General features: G+C 33.8%; 1 protein-coding gene and 2 pseudogenes across 4 annotated transcripts; 2 read left to right on the top strand and 1 right to left on the bottom strand.

The window, feature by feature from the left end:
* The first annotated feature begins 4,175 nt into the window (after nucleotides 1-4,175).
* On the top strand, nucleotides 4,176-5,966 carry LOC143529291 (F-box protein PP2-B15-like; annotated as a pseudogene). The gene is made up of 3 exons (XR_013134629.1): nucleotides 4,176-4,521; nucleotides 5,204-5,322; nucleotides 5,474-5,966. The product of XR_013134629.1 is annotated as an F-box protein PP2-B15-like (transcript).
* Nucleotides 5,967-10,034: 4,068 nt separating this feature from the next.
* On the top strand, nucleotides 10,035-11,563 carry LOC143529290 (F-box protein PP2-B15-like; annotated as a pseudogene). The gene is made up of 3 exons (XR_013134628.1): nucleotides 10,035-10,304; nucleotides 10,579-10,697; nucleotides 10,945-11,563. The product of XR_013134628.1 is annotated as an F-box protein PP2-B15-like (transcript).
* A 1,200-nt stretch (nucleotides 11,564-12,763) lies between these two features.
* Nucleotides 12,764-18,316, bottom strand: LOC143529288 (kinesin-like protein KIN-13B). 2 transcript variants are annotated; one of them, XM_077025115.1, is made up of 12 exons: nucleotides 18,062-18,316; nucleotides 17,747-17,950; nucleotides 16,969-17,160; nucleotides 16,771-16,878; nucleotides 16,069-16,146; nucleotides 15,739-15,820; nucleotides 15,507-15,666; nucleotides 14,615-14,917; nucleotides 14,307-14,525; nucleotides 13,162-13,510; nucleotides 13,027-13,092; nucleotides 12,764-12,944 (listed from the first exon to the last, which is right to left on the bottom strand). In XM_077025115.1, the coding sequence occupies exons 1-12, from the start codon at nucleotides 18,242-18,244 to the stop codon at nucleotides 12,768-12,770; spliced, it is 2,121 nt and encodes a 706-aa protein (XP_076881230.1). In that variant the 5' UTR covers nucleotides 18,245-18,316; the 3' UTR covers nucleotides 12,764-12,767. The 2 variants fall into 2 exon arrangements, with proteins under 2 accessions (XP_076881230.1, XP_076881229.1); XM_077025114.1 differs by having other exon boundaries at nucleotides 18,086-18,316.
* Between the last annotated feature and the right edge of the window lie 440 nt (nucleotides 18,317-18,756).

Below are 18,756 nucleotides of genomic sequence, written 5' to 3'. Positions count from 1 at the left end.
TCGGAATCGGTTGGTGATGCTCAAGTGGTGGTGATTGGTTTGTGATGAGTCAATTGTTGAATGTGGTAGTGTTCAGGTGGTGTTTTCCAGCAAAAAAAAATGCAAAAACGTTTTCCTTACGACATGCAACTAATGGCGTTAGGAGTCTGTTAGTCGTGGACCGTTAGAAACAAATACGTTAAAAGTTGGGACCGTCAGCAGTCAATTCGTTAGTTATGACCGACATTGACCAAAAGACGATAGTTAAGATTAATAAAAACCAATATATCTTTTTTTATTATCATTAAATATGAATATATTTTTAATAAATGATGACTATGTACATTTATTATTATATTGATATTGTGGTTTATTTATCTCACCAAATGGTAATTGGAATATTGTTCACACTCATATTATCATGGTAATTGGGATAAAAAGATAAAACTACATATAATGGCAATTGGGATACTGTTCAGACTCATATTATCATATGATCGTATAACGTTTTTCATCATGTTACACAGGTTGTATAACCTTATAAGAATTGTTTGGTATGGCGAAATGTATATACGAGCTCGCCAAAACTCTAGAACCATCGTCGTAATCGGTTGATGATGTTGAAGTGATGGGTGACTGGGTGGGTGGTGAGTCAATTGTTGATGGGGTAGTGTTCATGTGGTGTTTTCGAGCAAAAAAAATGTGACTTTTCCGGACAAAAACGTTTTTTCCGACGATCTACAACTAACGCGTTAGAATTCTGTTAGTTGCGGGACCGTTACGAATAAATACGTTAAAAGGTGTGACCGTCATCAACCAATTCGTTAGTTGGGACCGACAATGACCAAAAGACGATAGTTTGGATTAATAAAAAACCAATATACATTTTTTTACTATCATTAAATATAATATTGTTTTAATAAATGATGACTATGTACATTAATTAGTATATTGATATTACGGTTTATTTATCTCATCAAATAGTAATTGATATGTTGTTCACCTCTCATATTATCATGGTAACTGGGATAAAGTTAAGGGGTGAAAGATAAACTACATATAATGGTAATTGGGATACTGTTCACACTCATATTATTATATGAACGTATAATGTTTTTATCATGTTATACAGGTTGTGTAACTTTATAAGAATTATTTGGTATGATGAGAATGCATAACTTTATTGAAAACTAAAAGGATATGAAAGTAGTGGTACGATGTGTTGTGTCATACATTATACGAGTCATATGATGTAAAAGTTTGTTTTATACTTAAACAATGTAATAGGTTTGTAGCTTGCAAAAGTCATGTGAATCGGTATGAGCTTATACCTTTTTACCCTACATGGAAGGTTATATGTCACCCATATGATATTGTAATTTCCTTGACTTTTATATAAAACATAAACCGAGTTACATCTTAAATAGTTATGTGTTATTAAACTTTTAACAAACTTACAATAAAACAGTCATTTATTCGGATGGCCGTCAAAAGCTCATGCTTTGCATCTTTCTTTATACACACATGTGGACGGCATAACAGGGCTTTTTGGCATCTATCTTTATACACACTTTTAACCATGTTATCTTCACAAACACACCAATACACAAATGTAATATTTAACAATTGAATATTATTGCCCACTTCTGATTTATGTACAAGATTCGTGACACCACCGTCTGGGCCTGTTTTTTGTCATTATAATTTTTGGTTTCTTGAGCCTCTGTTGTGGGCCTGATTCAAGTTGTTTAAATCCATATATGTTTAGCCCGTCAGTATTTTGGTAGATTGCCCCAAAATAAAATATCGAGTTGAATAATTTAACTTTAATCAAGTGTAATAAAACTATTAGAATCAAACTACAAGTTTTAATATTAAAATTTTTATAAAAATTTATATAGGTTAAATTGTGTATTTGATACATGACCATTCAAAGAAATTTTCTTGACATTATTAATTTTGAACAATTAAATCAAACAGGAGTTCATAGTTTATAAACTTAAACTAGTAAAACTAGCAAAACATAGTCCGTGTGTTTGCGGTCGGTGGTTTTTTGAAAATCGAAACGTAGATTAAAAAAAATCGCAACTATATGTTAAGAAACAAATACATGAGAATGTGACGTTGTAAAACGTACGTTAAGAACTACGAAGGCTTACATTTATTGAATTGCAACTCTTATTTCCAGTTTGTTAAATGATCACAAACTATCAAAAACAAGCAATCATTCACAACTTTTTAATAATCTTTTTTGTAATTATGTATACTATACTAATCATTCATGCATAAAAAATTATAGAAAAAAACTTTATGAGAAAACATGTGTCAAGCAAGTTTTTATTATTTTAAGCGTTATTCAATTTGATAAATTTGTCATATCAAAAAAGAAAGCTATAAAGTTGTCCACTTTTAATTTTAAATTGTTTAATGACAAAAATTTTTCTAAATTGAAAGGATTTATTTTAATGAACTTGGCCATCATTGATAATTTTTAAAACGAAAGAAATCTGAAATTGATCTCACTAAATCCGCTGATTACTTAAAAGAAAATAAAACAAGGGAACGAGATACTGTGTGACGTTGATTACAAACGTCCGGTAAGAAAGAATGTAGAGAAATCAACTGTGTTCGCCTCCTCACGAAGTCAAAATAAGGGGCTCCCTCTAACCATCATTCGACATGAGAATCAATATAGCAAGTTATAAGTATAACGTGTATTTGTATCTAAAAATACCTGTACCCAAAGTACGGGTACTTTAGGTACGCATGGTACTAACTTTGGTACCACGTTTTTCTTTCTTTAAAAAAATCTCCACTAAACTTGGTATCGATAGCAGTACAGTACCGACAATCAATTATCTATAATACAAAAATCAAACCGTAATATCACAACCAAAGCTAAAGATGAAACAAAGCAACCATAATATTAAATCCATTCAGAGTGGTTGTTACTAGTTATTTACTGGAAGAAGAAGAGAATAGAACTAGAGTTTGATTGGTTTGATTTGAACTGTTAGTACTTAATAATTTGATTAAATGGTTTTGAAAAGCCTATTTGAAGCCTTAAGGATATCCCAATAAAAACACGGTTAGAGATATGAGTTTTGGAAATCCCAATAAAAAACCCTACATATTATTAGCGGGTACCTAGTAAACCGTACCTATACCCGAAATTACCGGTACCTAAAATCAATAAATTTGGGTACAGGATATACGAGTACGAGTATTCGGGAAAAAAAAAATTCATCCACAGTATAAAGAGAGTGCCAAGAGAATTAGATCAAAATCACTTTATCCTTTGATGGAATCTTGTATTTATAACTGGATGTATAGAATGTTTATTAGGCCACATATCAAGAGAATATCTGGTTTGTCCATTCTACAACCACGATAGTGGAGATTGTAGATGTTGTTTTGCGTGGGACCCGCTGCTCGGTACTGATGTCGCTTTTGTGTGGTTGTCGCAGGGGCTCCGTACATACATGTATTATATGTGGTGTTACCTCTGTTGGTGCCTTTTCATGTACGACTTTGGTACGGATGATGGTTGCAAGTATACCTCCCGCTGTGTGGCATTTTAGACGTATATGTTCCAGGTGTGTGCCTGAGGATATGGTGTAATTTTCTGTTTTCTTTCTAAGTTCTGTGTGTTAACATCCGATCATGTTTCATTCCATCCAGCTCGAACCTATTATGAAAATGTTCCACTTATTATTTTTCTTCTTTTTCCTTCGTTTTGGACAGCCCTACCATTGTGCTAGAGGCTAGCGCATTACTCACAACATCATTACACACGACCTTAAAAGTTTTGAGTTTGACTTTCTACGATTCTATTTCTAGCCCTTTTTTATTAAATCCAAGTAGAGCCTTTAAATATAACGTCAAAGTCTCGATCAAGTTTATACGTTATCGCACAAAATACGTAACTTCTTTGTTTAAGTTATAATTTATAAGTTACCAACTTGCAAATCCCATTATTTGTACGGCGTCTGATGGTCTTCCAGCCATTGATCATGTACAAAAACATGGTCAACTTTGACAAATTATGGGTCCCATATATATATATACTTACCAAATTCAGCAAGTACGTGTGCACACTTAATAATAATAATAATAATAATAATAATAATAATAAATATGGATCAGCACGCCACCAATTCACCAAATACATATAACCGCATATATAAATATGTCTTCATATGTCCATTTTATGTCGTCATCGTGTGTACAATATACACAAGAAAAATAGCCATATATATATTCATAGTTTCATTCAACTTTGTTTTACCGGCTAGCACGCATGGAGGGTTTGCCGGCAGATTGCATAGCTGACATACTGTCCCGTGGTTCACCGCGGGATGTATGCCAGCTGGCGGTGGTGGCTACGGTGTTTAGCACGGCTGCGGATTCAGACGTGGTGTGGGATAAGTTGTTGCCACCTGATTACGAAGATATGATATCGGAAAGTGTGTCTCCGGTGACGTATAAATCGAAGAAGGAGCTTTTCTTTCTACTCCGCTTCTTATTGATCATGGTCTTAAGGTAATCGTATAAAAACTTGTATCGTATCTAATGCATTATATTTATTAGACAATGGGTAGGCCTTATAATATTATAACTCTTAAAACAAATTAAGATGTAAAAAAATGTTATGCAGTTCTTGTAGCTCTTAAACTTTTTTTTATTATGTGTAGTATAAGTTAATTTCAAAACATATATATCTATATATATCTATATATATATATATATATACAGAGAGAGAGGGAGAGGTTAACGTACAAATGAAATTAACGTGAGAATCAAATAGAGTAATTAACATAGAATAATTACATAATTACTCTACTTGAATATATAATTACTCTACTTGATTTTCGAGTTTAGCACACTAATTTTATTTATATTTTTATACAAACCCTATATGTGTGTGTGTATATATAATCAAACTAGTGAGAAAGAGAAAAACAGTACGGATGTTATGAAATCGTTTTATGTATCACATTCAAAAAACTACATATACTTGATGCAAATATGATACCTGCAATACGTTCTTAACATATCTTTGATCACGGAATAAACTAATATATATTCTTTGAATTATCGAAAGTTTGTTTTACCAAAAAGTATTTGGCCAAATAATATCAAGAAGTTAGATAAGAAAATGTCGTTAGAAAAAAACTAAAGTTTGTTTTTACAGTTTATGAGTTTGCCTTCATTTGTATCTCAGGCAGTCTCAATAGATAAAGCAACGGGCAAAAAATGTTACATGCTAAGTGCAAGAGAGCTTTACATCGCTTGGTCAACCAATCCTCTCTTTTGGTGTTGGAAACCCGTTATCCAATCAAGGTATATACAATATATATCTGTATGGTGTGACACCCTCGATATAAAACAAGTTATAAATTAAATATTATGGAACCATATAAAAGTGATAATGTATTGTATAGCCATTAAACCATCTTTTCCATGTCTTAACTAAAACCAACTTATGTAACAGGTTTGCAGAAATCGTAGAGCTTAGAATGACTAGTTGGCTTGAGGTAGAAGGAAATATCAACACCCGAATTTTGTCACCAAATACAATGTATAGAGCGTATCTCATTGTTCAAGTGGCTCATCATCGCGCCTATGGCTTAGACGTTGTACCATGTGAGGTTTCGGTTAAAATTGGTGACTTGTGTTCACGAGGGGCGGTCATACTGTCTCACAATGCATGTAACAAGCGATCGTCAGAGCATGTTCGTGATGAAAGCAAGGTTAAAGAAGGTTCGGGTTCAAGATTTGAAAACGCGGTTTCAAGGGTTGGTTGTGAGAGGAAGGATGGATGGTTGGAGATAGAATTGGGTGAGTTTTACAACCAAGGAAAGTGTGATAAAGAGGTTAAAATGAGTTAAAGAGAAGTGAATGGTGTTCATTTGAAAGGAGGGCTTGTTGTTGAAGCACTTGAAATCAGGCCTGTCTAGTCATGATTATGAAACAAATCCTTATATGTTTTAGTTATTTCTCTTTTATATTTTGGTTTGTGCATTTTACAACAATTTTTGGTTCTAGAGATGCAACACCAAACTTGTCATGTGACGGGTTTCTAAACCATGCACACCCTCAAGGACTTTTTTTTATATTATTTTTGGAAACCTAATTTCAAACTTCAAAGGTGAATACATGAACCATACTACTATAGTAACAATACTAATAATAATATAATAATTAATATTTTTGTTTTAGGCACTAATGTAACCGTGATACTAATATAATTAATATATTTTTTAATTTTAGATTTCATGATGTCTTATTATATGTTCGAATAGTTAAGACGGTAAACCGATTTAGATAAAGCACTTGAAAATATATTCCATGTCGGATATACTACGAGGAAAAAAGAAGCGTGTAAGTGGTTATATAATTGTGTTTTACATTAAAATTGAAAAATCGGTACACGTGTTTGTGTGATTCTTATAATCTTATATAGCTTTGTTTAAAAAACAATAAACGTAAATGTGTTTCTATTACAAAATTTTAGATTGCGTAAAGATTTTTCTTTTTATCTTTTTGAATAAACCAAATCGGCATGTCAACCACAAATTTTGCTCAACTAGGCATTGGCTTTTCATTTGCTCATATAGGCACTCCACAACAACCAATCAAAGGAGAGCAAATGAACCAGCTCCTTCTTAACTCACACACCCATAATCCGACTTATTCGCTAACCTTGCTCCTCCACAATCCACTTGAACAAATGTAAAAGGCTAAAAGTCAATGTCATCCGATATCCTTCACAACCCATACAACGATCTGACTCATTCAAATCTCACTCACACCAATAATCCGACTCCTTCGCAACCTATTTAAAAGACGGTGCCTATTTGATAAAAAATTGTGGTCTAACATGCCTTTTTAGTATTTTTATTTTCCCTTTTATTTTATTCTTTTGAATTGTGATACCTATAAATCACAGAGGTTGGCAAAATGTAATAGGGTAAGGTAGTAGATCATTAAATGTTATATATCATTTAATATGTCGTGTTAAACAAATTGTGTGGATGTGTTATAGTCAAATCATTAATGTGCACGTCTAAAAGACGAATTACTTACCAAACGAAACAAAATTTTAGAAATACCAACCTAACCTAGCACACCATGTTCATCACGATTCTCATCCTCACATAGCAAAACAAACACCCCTAAAAGGCTAAAAGCATATTTCAGTTATATCTTTAGAAAAGTAGGATTATTCTTTGTATAATTGTAAAAAGCTGCTAAAAACATATTAATGGATTATGGATGGTAATTGTTAGTCAGCTCATCTGGGTAATAGCCCAGTCCCCAACTGAAAGGCAGCCCAATTTTTTGTTAAAAAATGCGTGGCAGCCCGTGGGTTTATTGTAGTCTAAACCAGAAACGAAACCGGAACCGGAACCAGGTAAGGTCCAATCGGGTACAACCGAAACCGGTCCCGGACGGAACCAGGTAAGGTCCAATCGGGTACAACCGAAACCGGTCGGATTGGATTGGAATTTATATTTAATTTTGAAAATGTATATCTTTATACCACTTTTTTTGTAAATTTTACATTTTTGACCGATCCTGACCAAAGTGATTAATCGCCAACTAGTAGGGGGTAGGGGGGGGGGGACGAGTAGGACTAGGCGACTAGTAATCAGCGCCTAGGTAAGATTTTTACAACCATGGGTATGAAGGGATACCTAGTAGAACCGAATAGGGTCAGGTACGATTCCTACACGACAACTTGGTACAACTGGATTTTTATTTTTTAATGTCATTTAATGCATAGAATCGTCTTCTAACGGTAATATAGCTGTTTTTTTACTGTTTGAAACCCGTTGTTTGACCATGTTAAACCCCCACCCCTCCCCAAACATAATACAAATAGATATTAAAGGTTTATGTTTGATTACATCACTTGTTTAACTCTAAAGCGCTCTCTTGAACGCAAAACCGCTCTCTCAAACGTCCCTCTCGTTATCATTCAAACTTCGTCACTAGACCTAACCAACCGAACCGATACAATTTAGGTCAATAAGTTAACTGAAATCGATGTTTAACTACATGACCCGAAAATGAAATTAGGGGCACCCAACTTATTTGAAATCTAAAAACAAATTCAAGGTCTCTTTTAAAGCTAAAAAGAGGAAAAAGATAAAAAGTGTAGATATGTGTTGCATAAGCCATAACCTTAATAAGCTAAGGATGCATGTGGCAACTAAGCTAACAATGCATGTGGCAAATAAGGTGTCATCGTTTTCAAGGATTTTGATTGCTTTGTTTTTTATTTTTATTGTTCTCTCAAGGATGTCCACAAGATTTATGTCGGTCCAGTTTAATTTTATCGAGATTCTTTAGCGTGATGCGGCGGGAATATGTTGAAATCACAAATGATTAGGCTGTATCATGGGTTAATCAGAAGATTCTAGTTAAATATGTGTAATGTTACGTAGACAATCAATGAATTTTAACTAATATATATTTTTAACTATTTTAGTAAAAAGACAAAAAGATGTAACTAGTTGTTAGTGAGGTGATCACCATCTTTTAAGCTCTTTGAGCGCCAAAACGTTAATGGGAACCCTTTGGCGCCCCATTGTTTAGGACGGCGTGGCGTAGCAAGTATTAACATCCCTATATGGCATGTTTGTTACTCCACAACAAATGGTCTAACATAATACTACTACAATGCAAAGAATTACAAAAACAGTCTAATATGATACTATAATGCAAAGAATTACGAAAACATAAGTATATTTAAAATAAATATTATATACTTAATAAAGCCGAGAACGCCACCATGACCCATGTCAGACACATGCAGAGGCAGACCTATGTGTTGGGTTGGGGAGTTGGTCGCCCACTTTAACAATTTTGCTAGTGTTATTTATACGTGGAAATCCCGATCACCCCCTTGAAAATAAGTGTTAAGTTCCGATGTCGCCTTCATCCTTCACATCCCCTCTGGCATCATGTTTAGCACCCTTCACGCCTAAAAACCCGGTAAGAGGATGCCATCTTGGATGATTGTGATGTCATCTTGAATTGTTGTCGTCTTTGAACAACATCCTAGAATATGTGGTCTTACAAAATTACGTACAATTGAGCTTGAATATATATGATTCTTGTCTCTTCTTAACCAAAGTAGAGATTGATGAGTTTATATTATGTAACATCAATGTGACAATATGTCTCGATCAAACGCCGATTTTCCACACATTTTAGACGCAAGTTTAACCAACTTGGAAACCCCACTTACGCATAATGTGATTGCAACCATTACATAAGTACATGTAATGATTAAATAAAATAAGTAGGTTATATCTATAATAATAAAATAAAAATTACATTTGATCAACTATTTTGACACTTTATTCAATCATAGTTTTTTTTCTTTTTACTGTTACAACTTTTAGAATATGACGGTTTATAAAATTTGAATTATACACTTGCGGCGTACTTCATTTTATTTAAATTAAGTATATTTTTTGTAAAACTGAGTTATTCAAAATAAAATACAAGTCATCGAATCACAAAAATGCACACCGTTAAAGTTGCTTCAATGTTTCATCGAATCAACTTGAATGTTTCAAAATAGACCGTTACAAATTTTAACACTCCTTATGTACTTTGTACTTATAGTTTTTATTCGTTACAATTTCAAGTTTTCAACCCTTATTTCACTTTTATAGTTTTCGATAGATGTAAAACACGTGTTAATATTTGTTTTTGGACTACAACAACTTCATCTTTTGAGTTTTCGGTTTTTACAACGAGTGGTGATACATTACCAGTACCGTAACAAACTAAACCGATACCAACTAAATTTCCGTTAGCATCTTTGACCACCTAATATACAAAAAGATGGTCAAGTTTAACACATTCAGCATGTACGTGCGCACACCAAACTATAACCACGGAACAACATGCCACCAAACATATAATAAATATAAATATAACCGGATAAATATATGTCTTCATATGCCCATCGTGTGTACGATAAGACGATATACACAAAAATATTAAAAACATATATTCATTGTTTCATTCAACTAGCTTATATTAATATTAGTACGCATGGAGGGTTTGCCGGCAGATTGCATAGCTGATATACTGTCCCGGGGTACACCGCGGGATGTATGTCAGTCTGCGGTGGTGGCTTCGGTGTTTAGGACGGCTGCGGAGTCAGACGTGGTGTGGGATAAGTTGTTGCCACCTGATTACGAAGATATGATATCGAAAAGCGTATCTCCGGTGACGTATAAATCGAAGAAGGGGCTTTTCTTTAGGCTTCTACTCCACTTCTTATTGATCGAGGCCTCAAGGTAACTAACTATACATATAATATTAATTTCGTTAATATTAATAAATAGCAAGAATTCCGTAATGCACTTGTATATAAGACATATCACGTACATACAAATAATCTAAGTAGAAAGAGAGAAAGTATGTCAGTTAAATAACCGTCTTATGTGTCATATTCAAAAATATATCATACAGAAAGTGTGGTCAACTGCTCTTACATGTTTTAGTATATATTTATTTTAAAATGAATAATTTAGTATATATTTATGATTTTGGGCTTCATATGTATTTTAGGAATTTTCTATAGATAAAGCAACGGGAAAAAAATGTTACATGCTAAGTGCAAGAGAGCTTTACATAGCTTGGTCAGCCAATCCCCTCTTTTGGTGTTGGAAACCCGTCACCCGATCGAGGTAATATATATTTATATCGGTCGCATTTCATACGAACAAGTTTAAATTTGGGTATTGTGAAAGGCGTATAAGCGTAGTGTTAACTAGATGTAATAAGAGAGGAAAAATAGATTATTTAGTTACATGGCCGTCTTATTTATTGTACCTAAATGGACATATATAGAGGCTTTACACAATTTTCACATTTCACAATCTTTTACTTAACATTTATGTCTTGTGTATTAACTAAAACCAACTTATGTAACAGATTTGCAGAAATTGTAGAGCTTAGAATGACTAGTTGGCTTGAGGTAGAAGGAAAGATCAACACCCGAATTTTGTCACCAAATACAATGTATAGAGCGTATCTCATTGTTCAAGTGGCTCATCATCGCGCCTATGGCTTAGACGTTGTACCATGTGAGGTTTCGGTTGAAGTTGGTGAATTGCGTTCACGAGGGACAGTCATACTGTCTCACAATGCATGTAGCAAGCGATCGCAAGAGCATGTTTGTGATGAAAGCAAGGTTAAAGAAGGTTCGGGATCAAGATTTGAAGACGTGGTTTCAAGAGTTGGTTTTGAGAGAGAGGATGGATGGTTAGAGATAGAATTGGGTGAGTTTTACAACCAAGGAAAGTGTGAGAAAGAGGTTAAAATGAGTTTAAGAGAAGTGAATGGTGTTCATTTGAAAGAAGGGCTTGTTGTTGAGGCACTTGAAATCAGGCCTGTCTAGTCATGATTATGATCAACAAATCCTTATGTATATCTATTGCAAGTTATTTATGTAGTTTTTTAGGCCCCTTTTAGTCATGATTATGATAAATAAATCCGTATCTTTTAAAAATTGATTGCGTACCGCATGCGAAAAGCTCACCTCTTTTGCATTTCGCGCTTTGTGTCTTGGTTTAGACCATATTGCCTTTGCGTGCTTTGTGTTTTTTAAAAGCAACCCCACCGTGGGAATATCTCACCGAATATTAATCATATTTTAAAAGTTTTTCTAATTAGGTCACTCGTGGAACTTTTGCTTAAATCATGTCACTAAATCTTCAAATTGAACATCATCAGATTTTGTGTGCGTCAAGTAAGTAATGGAGGAGAAGATGGCGCGGTCGGTATTTAAAATATATGTAGTTATATTCAAAAAAAAATTATAAAACGTTAATTATATTAAAAATAACAATTAAAAACAAAATTCACGTCAATACTACACATCAACATTGAAAATAGGATAAAAAGATTTCCTTGTTGAAACAAAAGAAAAGCATGCTAAACAAACATGTTAAAACCCTTAATATTGCTTTTACTTAGCACGTGTCATATATAAACGAGTTTTAACCTAATAGTTGAAATTTCTTATTCATGATTATTCGATGTTCGAATAGCTAGGGCCTAGGAATGCGAACCAAGTTAAGTTTTAAAGTACTTGGGTATCACGTAATGCATTTGTATGTATTGTGTCGATTAAATAATACTCTGAGAAAACAAAAGTGGGGTAATCGTACAATTACATAACTATTTGGTGTATCGCAATTAAAACAATCAATACAAGTGTTTGCATGATTCTACAATCCTTTGTAGGCTTGTAGCTATAATTAAAACACCATAAACTTGTTACTCTGAACAAAGTCTTTTTCTTTGTCCAATTATGATGCCTATAGTAGAGGTTGGCAAAAATGTAACAGGGTAGGCTACTAATAGATCATAAAGAAAGGGCTAAATATCATCTAATATGTTGTTCATACAAAATCATAGTCAAATTTGTGGTGTACACGTCAAAAAGAGTGTAACAAATTACTTACCAATTATAAACTAAACAATATGTTGGGACAATGAAGTATGTGCATGAGGCGCTTTCCGAATGCTCCTTTCTAAACAAGTCCCGGTCGTAGATCATCAAAGGTAGAATAAATTATAAAAACGAGTCGAAAATGAATCATCTTTTATCATGAGTTTACAAAACATCAAACAATAATGAATGACAAGACTTGACCCATAATGAGGGTGAACAAGTTATAACCCAAATACTGTATAAAGCTCACCACAGACTTCATTGTCATACTCTGACCAAATTCTATAGTCTATACCCCTTACTGACCAGATGACAACAGCACATCATGGTCCTTAAGCCGCTTTTGAAAATGAGCCAACCGGTTCTGTAGCTGTGAAATGGCTGCAGCCTTTTGAGCCAAGATCGTGTTCAGTTTTGCCACGTAGTCATCTAGCTGGTTCCCCGGTTCATCTACCTCCACCAATAGGTTCATTTCCTAAAATCATCAAACAATATAAATCATGTTTTCATTATTGGTAAAATTTAATTCCTAATTAACATTACGATTTATGACATACCACTCTAACAATATCCATGGTATCCTCGACTTGTTTACGGTGAGCATTAACAAGGTCTTCCTCTTCCTGAAATTGTATCACTAGTTATTATGCGGAAACAATAACTGAAGTATTAACTATATGTAAAATCAATACCTGTAAAAGGGCGTTTAACTCATCGTCAGGGTTCGAGTTTCTTGATTCATATTTCAGTGGTTCTTTTGTCTTTGTTTGACCATTGGTTCTCCGGTTCTTATCCGATGCGTTTGAGAAACTATAAGGTTCAACTTTTGTGTTATTATTCTTCCATGATGGTTGCTCGGGCTCATAATACTCTTCTGCAGAGTCATAATCGTCTTCATCAGCTTGCTCGGGATATGAATCAAGCATGTTATCTTCATAGGATGGAACTCGGGGTAAGGCGGTTGTAGACATTGACACTGCGGTTGGCTCCTTGGAATTAAATGTCGTGTCTTTTTTGTTCCCTTTTGAAAGACTTTTCACCCTGTTAATTATAAACGACACAATTCTTAAACATGCTTGATTTGGGTTATGTTTTATCACAAGCCTAATGAGTGTAACAAAAATGTTATCTAAAAAGGAAACAGACTTTTTTAAAATTGTTTTATTAAGAAAGACAGATTAATATTGTAAACGAACAATGTATAGGACGCTTAAAATATTTGGACAATATTGTTCTGGGTCCATTTTGACAATTTGGCAATTACCCAACCCACCTCTTTTGCCACCTAGGCTTGTGAACGAACACGAATGAAGCATGTTCGTGTCGCTCGTTTAACTTTAACCGATCAGATGATCAAACATGAACAGTTATACGAAGGAGGTTTTTTTGTTTGTGTTCATTCGTTAAGAAAATGTACGTAATCACGTATTCATGTTTGTTTATGCCCGTTTATTAACAGTATAAAAGAATGGTTCACGAACGTAACTGAACATAACTGAGCTAAAACCAATTAAAAGTAACGAGAACAATGTGCTTAGCTTAATAAGTAATTCAAACTAGACAATACTGTAACGGCCCTAAAAAAAGTTCAAATGAACATATTAACGAACGAATGTTGTAAACTAACAATCATAAATGAACGAACGTTCACGAACATAAATGAACGAACAAGACCTGTTCATGTTCGTTTAACTAAATGAACAAAAATCTTTGTTTATGTTCATTCGTTGAAAATAAGCAAACCTCCCGCCAAACAATTCACAAATGGTTCACTGCACGTTCTATTCATTTACAAGCCTAAATTGCAACCTTTATATAACAGAGTATTAGTAGTTACCTGTCAGCATATCGTAAGGTATTAAGTGTATGCTCACAAGATCCAGCATTTGGTGAAATGCAAGAAATCATAACAGTTCGTGAGTTTCCAACAAATGAATCCCTCAAAACTTCAGTTAATTTACTGCCTCTAAAAGGAATATGACCTTGATCGTTATCAAGAGCCCGTATACATTCCTTCAATGCAAGCAAGCTCTTATTAATCTCAGCACCTTCCATTCTGCATCACATATTTCACATAATAATAATTTAATCAAAAAAATAATATAACATATTAAAAAACAATTATCACTATTATTAGTTTATTACCTTGTTTGTTTATCATTGTCTGTAGTATCTGCACCACGTTCACTTCCAGCAAGATCTATAAAGGAGAGTTTACCAACAACTCTTGGAGGTTTAGTTTCACTTCCATCAACAGATCTTTTGACAACGAGTTGAAGTATCGCGTGTGATCTAGAAGATTCCTCATTAGCACCAGTCGTTCCAGTACTTCTTGTTGCGTTACCTCTTTCGATTAGCTCTTTTATCGTTTCCACATCTGAGACTTTGTATTCTTGCAAACCGACAATGCATACTTGTTTACTACCATCTTCTCTCATGCACAATTTTCTGCAAAATAATGGAGTCACATCCTTAAAAAGCTAGAAGTTGAACGATTGCTTAGGGGACAGAGTTTGGATGTGAGCATTTGTAAAATCCTGATTAACATGTCGTGTTGCAACAGCAGGTATGAAACTAATAATAGAATAATCCGATAATCCAAGTCACATAAAATGACCAAAACATGCATTCTTAAATATTTAGAAGTCTACAAGTCTAAACTATGAACAATCTATTTTTTTATCAACTATAATAACATATTTTTACAAAAAACTTGCTGACAATTCAAAGAACACTCACATATAACTGCAATAATAGTTGTATTTTATAAAGCTCAATCAAATATATTGATGGAACTTACTTCCTGCCATTGATGAGATCATAGGTGACTCCAAATTACATATTGACCAAAACAAGCATTCTTACATATTTTAGAAGTAACCACATCTAAACTCTAAAATATTGCAACACGTTTTTTATCAACTATAAATAGCATATATTATAAAACATTTGTTAACAATCAGAGAATATCCTCACATATAACTGCATTGATAGTTGTATTTTATAAAGTTTAATCATGCATAGGAATGGGACTTACTTCCTGTCATTGAGAAGATCATAGAGTTTCCCACCATAGATCTCAAAGAAACTAAAATATAACTGAAACCCTTGGCTACGATAGGTATGATTCACGAGCCTTAGAATATCCCTAGATGCTTTAAGAGGTAAGGGTTTCATTGTAAAAGTCTTTCCACTTCCTGAACAATGAAATATAGTTAAAAGTTAAAAGTTGTTCGTTTTGAAAGAAATGTTACTTAAAGCTAGGGTACCTGTTTGTCCATACGCAAAGCAAGTAGCTTTGGTACGTTGAAAGATTATTGGAACTATGGGCTCAACAGTTTCACGATAAACCTATACAAACAATAAAAGCCAATGGTTAGAATTGCATTTTATTTCCAGAGGGTCAAATGAGTAAACATAAAAGGAACATACAGCCTATTAAATCACTTCACCAAAAATGGTATATTATTATTGTATTTATGTAATTTTGTAATCATTTAAACATGCTAACTGTTTAATTTTAAAAAATAACTGGATAAAATGTGTTTCTGGTCAACACGACCCGCCAATTTTTGGTACCCTGTAAATAATTAGCTGACCTCATCATTAGAAACCTCTTCATTTAGTACTGCATCAAAAACAAATCCATGCTTCTCCATGTATTCTGTGAGATCAACCTGCATGATGGTGAGATTCAAATTGAATGATAATGATGAGTAATAGCCAACCTTTGACTACTGTTGACTCATTTTGGAAGATAATAAATTCAGAAACAGGGTTTGCACTATGATTAATAATAAATTAATAATAAAATTCACATTTTTCCTAATGAAAACTCAAAAAAAAAAATGTTAACATCACTGGTTTTTTTACCAAGTTTTAATTAGGATTGCGTGAACATGATGTATGCATGGTTATATAAAACTATTTACAGCCTCATTGTCTAGATAACTATGATTATGACATTTGTCTTCAATATCTCTCCACCACTCTATTCTTTCTTTTTTATTCTTAACACACACTTGTCTTTTCTATTTGTTTTATTGTATATTAATATGCATCATCCGCTTGTCATTTCGTCTTTAATTTTTTTCTCAATAACAAAAGCTTCTTGTTTATGCTTATGTGGGATATGGCATATAGTCATATACATACACACAGAGAAAGCCAACAACACTACTTTTAGCATTGGAAATATCAAACTAATGCATCAATTCACACAGCAAAATAAAAAATCATTTTACTTTTTAAAACTAGAAAAAGTAATTTCAACGTATGCACATGCATATTCTAGTGCTAACCTTGAGTTTTGTCTCATGAACTGTAAGGCAATTGGAATGAGGCTCTGTAGTAATAATATCTTCCTCATTCTTTGCTAACTCCTTTTTGTTTAAGGGTCTCTTGCGCACCTGAAATTTAATCATTCAGATAATAACTTCAAAATATCTCAATTATAATTGTATTCAAAAAACTAGATCGTTGTAACAGGATCAACTTACCACAACTTTGATCTTAGCAACATTGCTCGCCTTCTCCTTTTCTGGAGCAAAGCTTCTCAAAAGATTGTTATCAGGCAAACCTCGAGCTTTACTGGCCTGTTTATTATTTCCCAAATATGGCTCTGCATCATCAAACCCTCTGCCACGATCATTGTTATACATTGGAGCACCATAATTTCCAGTTACAGGCATCTGTCAGCATATCGATAAACAAGAAAACTTCAGTTCAATTAGGGATGAACCAAAACTGAACCAAAATTAACTGAAAACCAAATTACCAAAAATAGGTTGCGGTTTTTTTTGTGTACCCTTGGTTAACTGTATTGACCAAAACCGAACCGAACCATTGATATTTTCAGATAGTCCTAGTTTTTATACCTCCATTTTCTTATATTTCTAGTTTTTATACCTCCAATTCATGTATTTCATGTGTGATACCTACATTTCATGTCTTTCTAAGCAAAAAGTTGGTGGCTACTTATGTTAGTTTTAAAATTTAGCCCAGGTTTTGTCATGGTTGTTAACCAATCCATTAACCAAACCGAAAACCAAGATACTAACCGAAATAACCGAACCGATTTCGGTTAATGATTTTCTGAAAACATGTTATCGGTTTCGGACTTTCGGTTAGACGGTTATGTAGAAAAACCGAGCCTATGTTTGCACGAAATTCACAAAGCATGTATCACAAATAGGGGTGTTTGGATGACCAACTTGGAAGTGATGATTAAACCAAAAATAATCACACCTGTCTATCCACAATGTCAAATAAACCTACCTCAGAGATAAGTTCGGTATCAAAAGAATGCAGATCTAACAAGCCAGGACTAAATCCATTGTGCTCATCACCACCACCACCGTGCTTCTTCTGACGTGGCGGCGTCAACGGCTCATCAAACAAATTCTGTGTACCAACACTCCTGTTATTATTATTATACATTCTCGAACCTCCACCGCCACCACCGCCATAGTAACCAAAGTCCTGTTACCAAATTAATCACAAATCAATTCACAATCCTAATTCCTAAATCCTAAATCCCTAACCTACCACCAGATCTGACATTTTAAAACTAAGCTAATAATAATACAATACAATACAATACAATACAATACATACAGATGACGTATTGGAAGACGGTTGTTGAAGGTGTTGAAGACCGGCCGATTGAAGCCACCGGCCGTTAGCCGATGATGACGTGGCGTCCAGTAAGTTATCGGAATACTGACGCTGGTGAGATGCACCGGATCTCTGGCCGTGTCTACCTACCGCATTCATTTTGAATACAAACCCTAATTACTTGAAGATAAGAGTTAATATTAATTAAAGATGTGTGAGCTGAATAATGATGATGATATTAAAGATTGTAATAATCAGTGAGGTTTGATTTGAAGTGAAGAAGTGATTGGAGTTTGAATAATGTTGAGGTGAGTCAGCGTTTGGTCAAAATTTGAATTTAAGTTGACATGTGGTGTTTGTGTAATGTTGATGGTGGTTTTGTATATTGTATTTAAATGTAAGTCACTAAACTATGCAATAGGTTTTGTTTTAGTCCTTTAAACGGACAAGATTATAGCTTTTTGGTGGTGTTTGAAATTTGATATTGTATTTTAAGAAAAAGATTAGTATGTGATGGTTGGTTTTTGAGTTTTAAATATATTAGGATCTTTTTTTTCCATTAACCATGTGAAAAGTAAAGTATTATTAGTCTTTTTGTCTTTTAGTGAGAAAATACATTTTTTAACGACCAATGAATACAACTCGACTATTCGAGGTAACGTGATGGGAAA

Source organism: Bidens hawaiensis, unplaced genomic scaffold (genome assembly GCF_021521415.1).
Source record: "Bidens hawaiensis isolate Kalapana, Puna unplaced genomic scaffold, B.hawaiensis_p1.1 tig00008515_1, whole genome shotgun sequence".
Taxonomy (NCBI): domain Eukaryota; kingdom Viridiplantae; phylum Streptophyta; class Magnoliopsida; order Asterales; family Asteraceae; genus Bidens; species Bidens hawaiensis.
This window is presented reverse-complemented; position numbering and strand designations above follow the sequence as displayed.

Coding starts and splice junctions, on each gene's coding strand:
- LOC143529288 (XM_077025115.1), bottom strand. CDS start 18,244: ATGAATGCGGTAGGTAGACACGGCCAGAGATCCGGTGCATCTCACCAG. Junction 15,667..15,738: donor CTTTGCGTATGGACAAACAG/GTACCCTAGCTT, acceptor TTCATTGTTCAG/GAAGTGGAAAGACTTTTACA. Junction 12,945..13,026: donor CCATGGATATTGTTAGAGTG/GTATGTCATAAA, acceptor TGATGATTTTAG/GAAATGAACCTATTGGTGGA.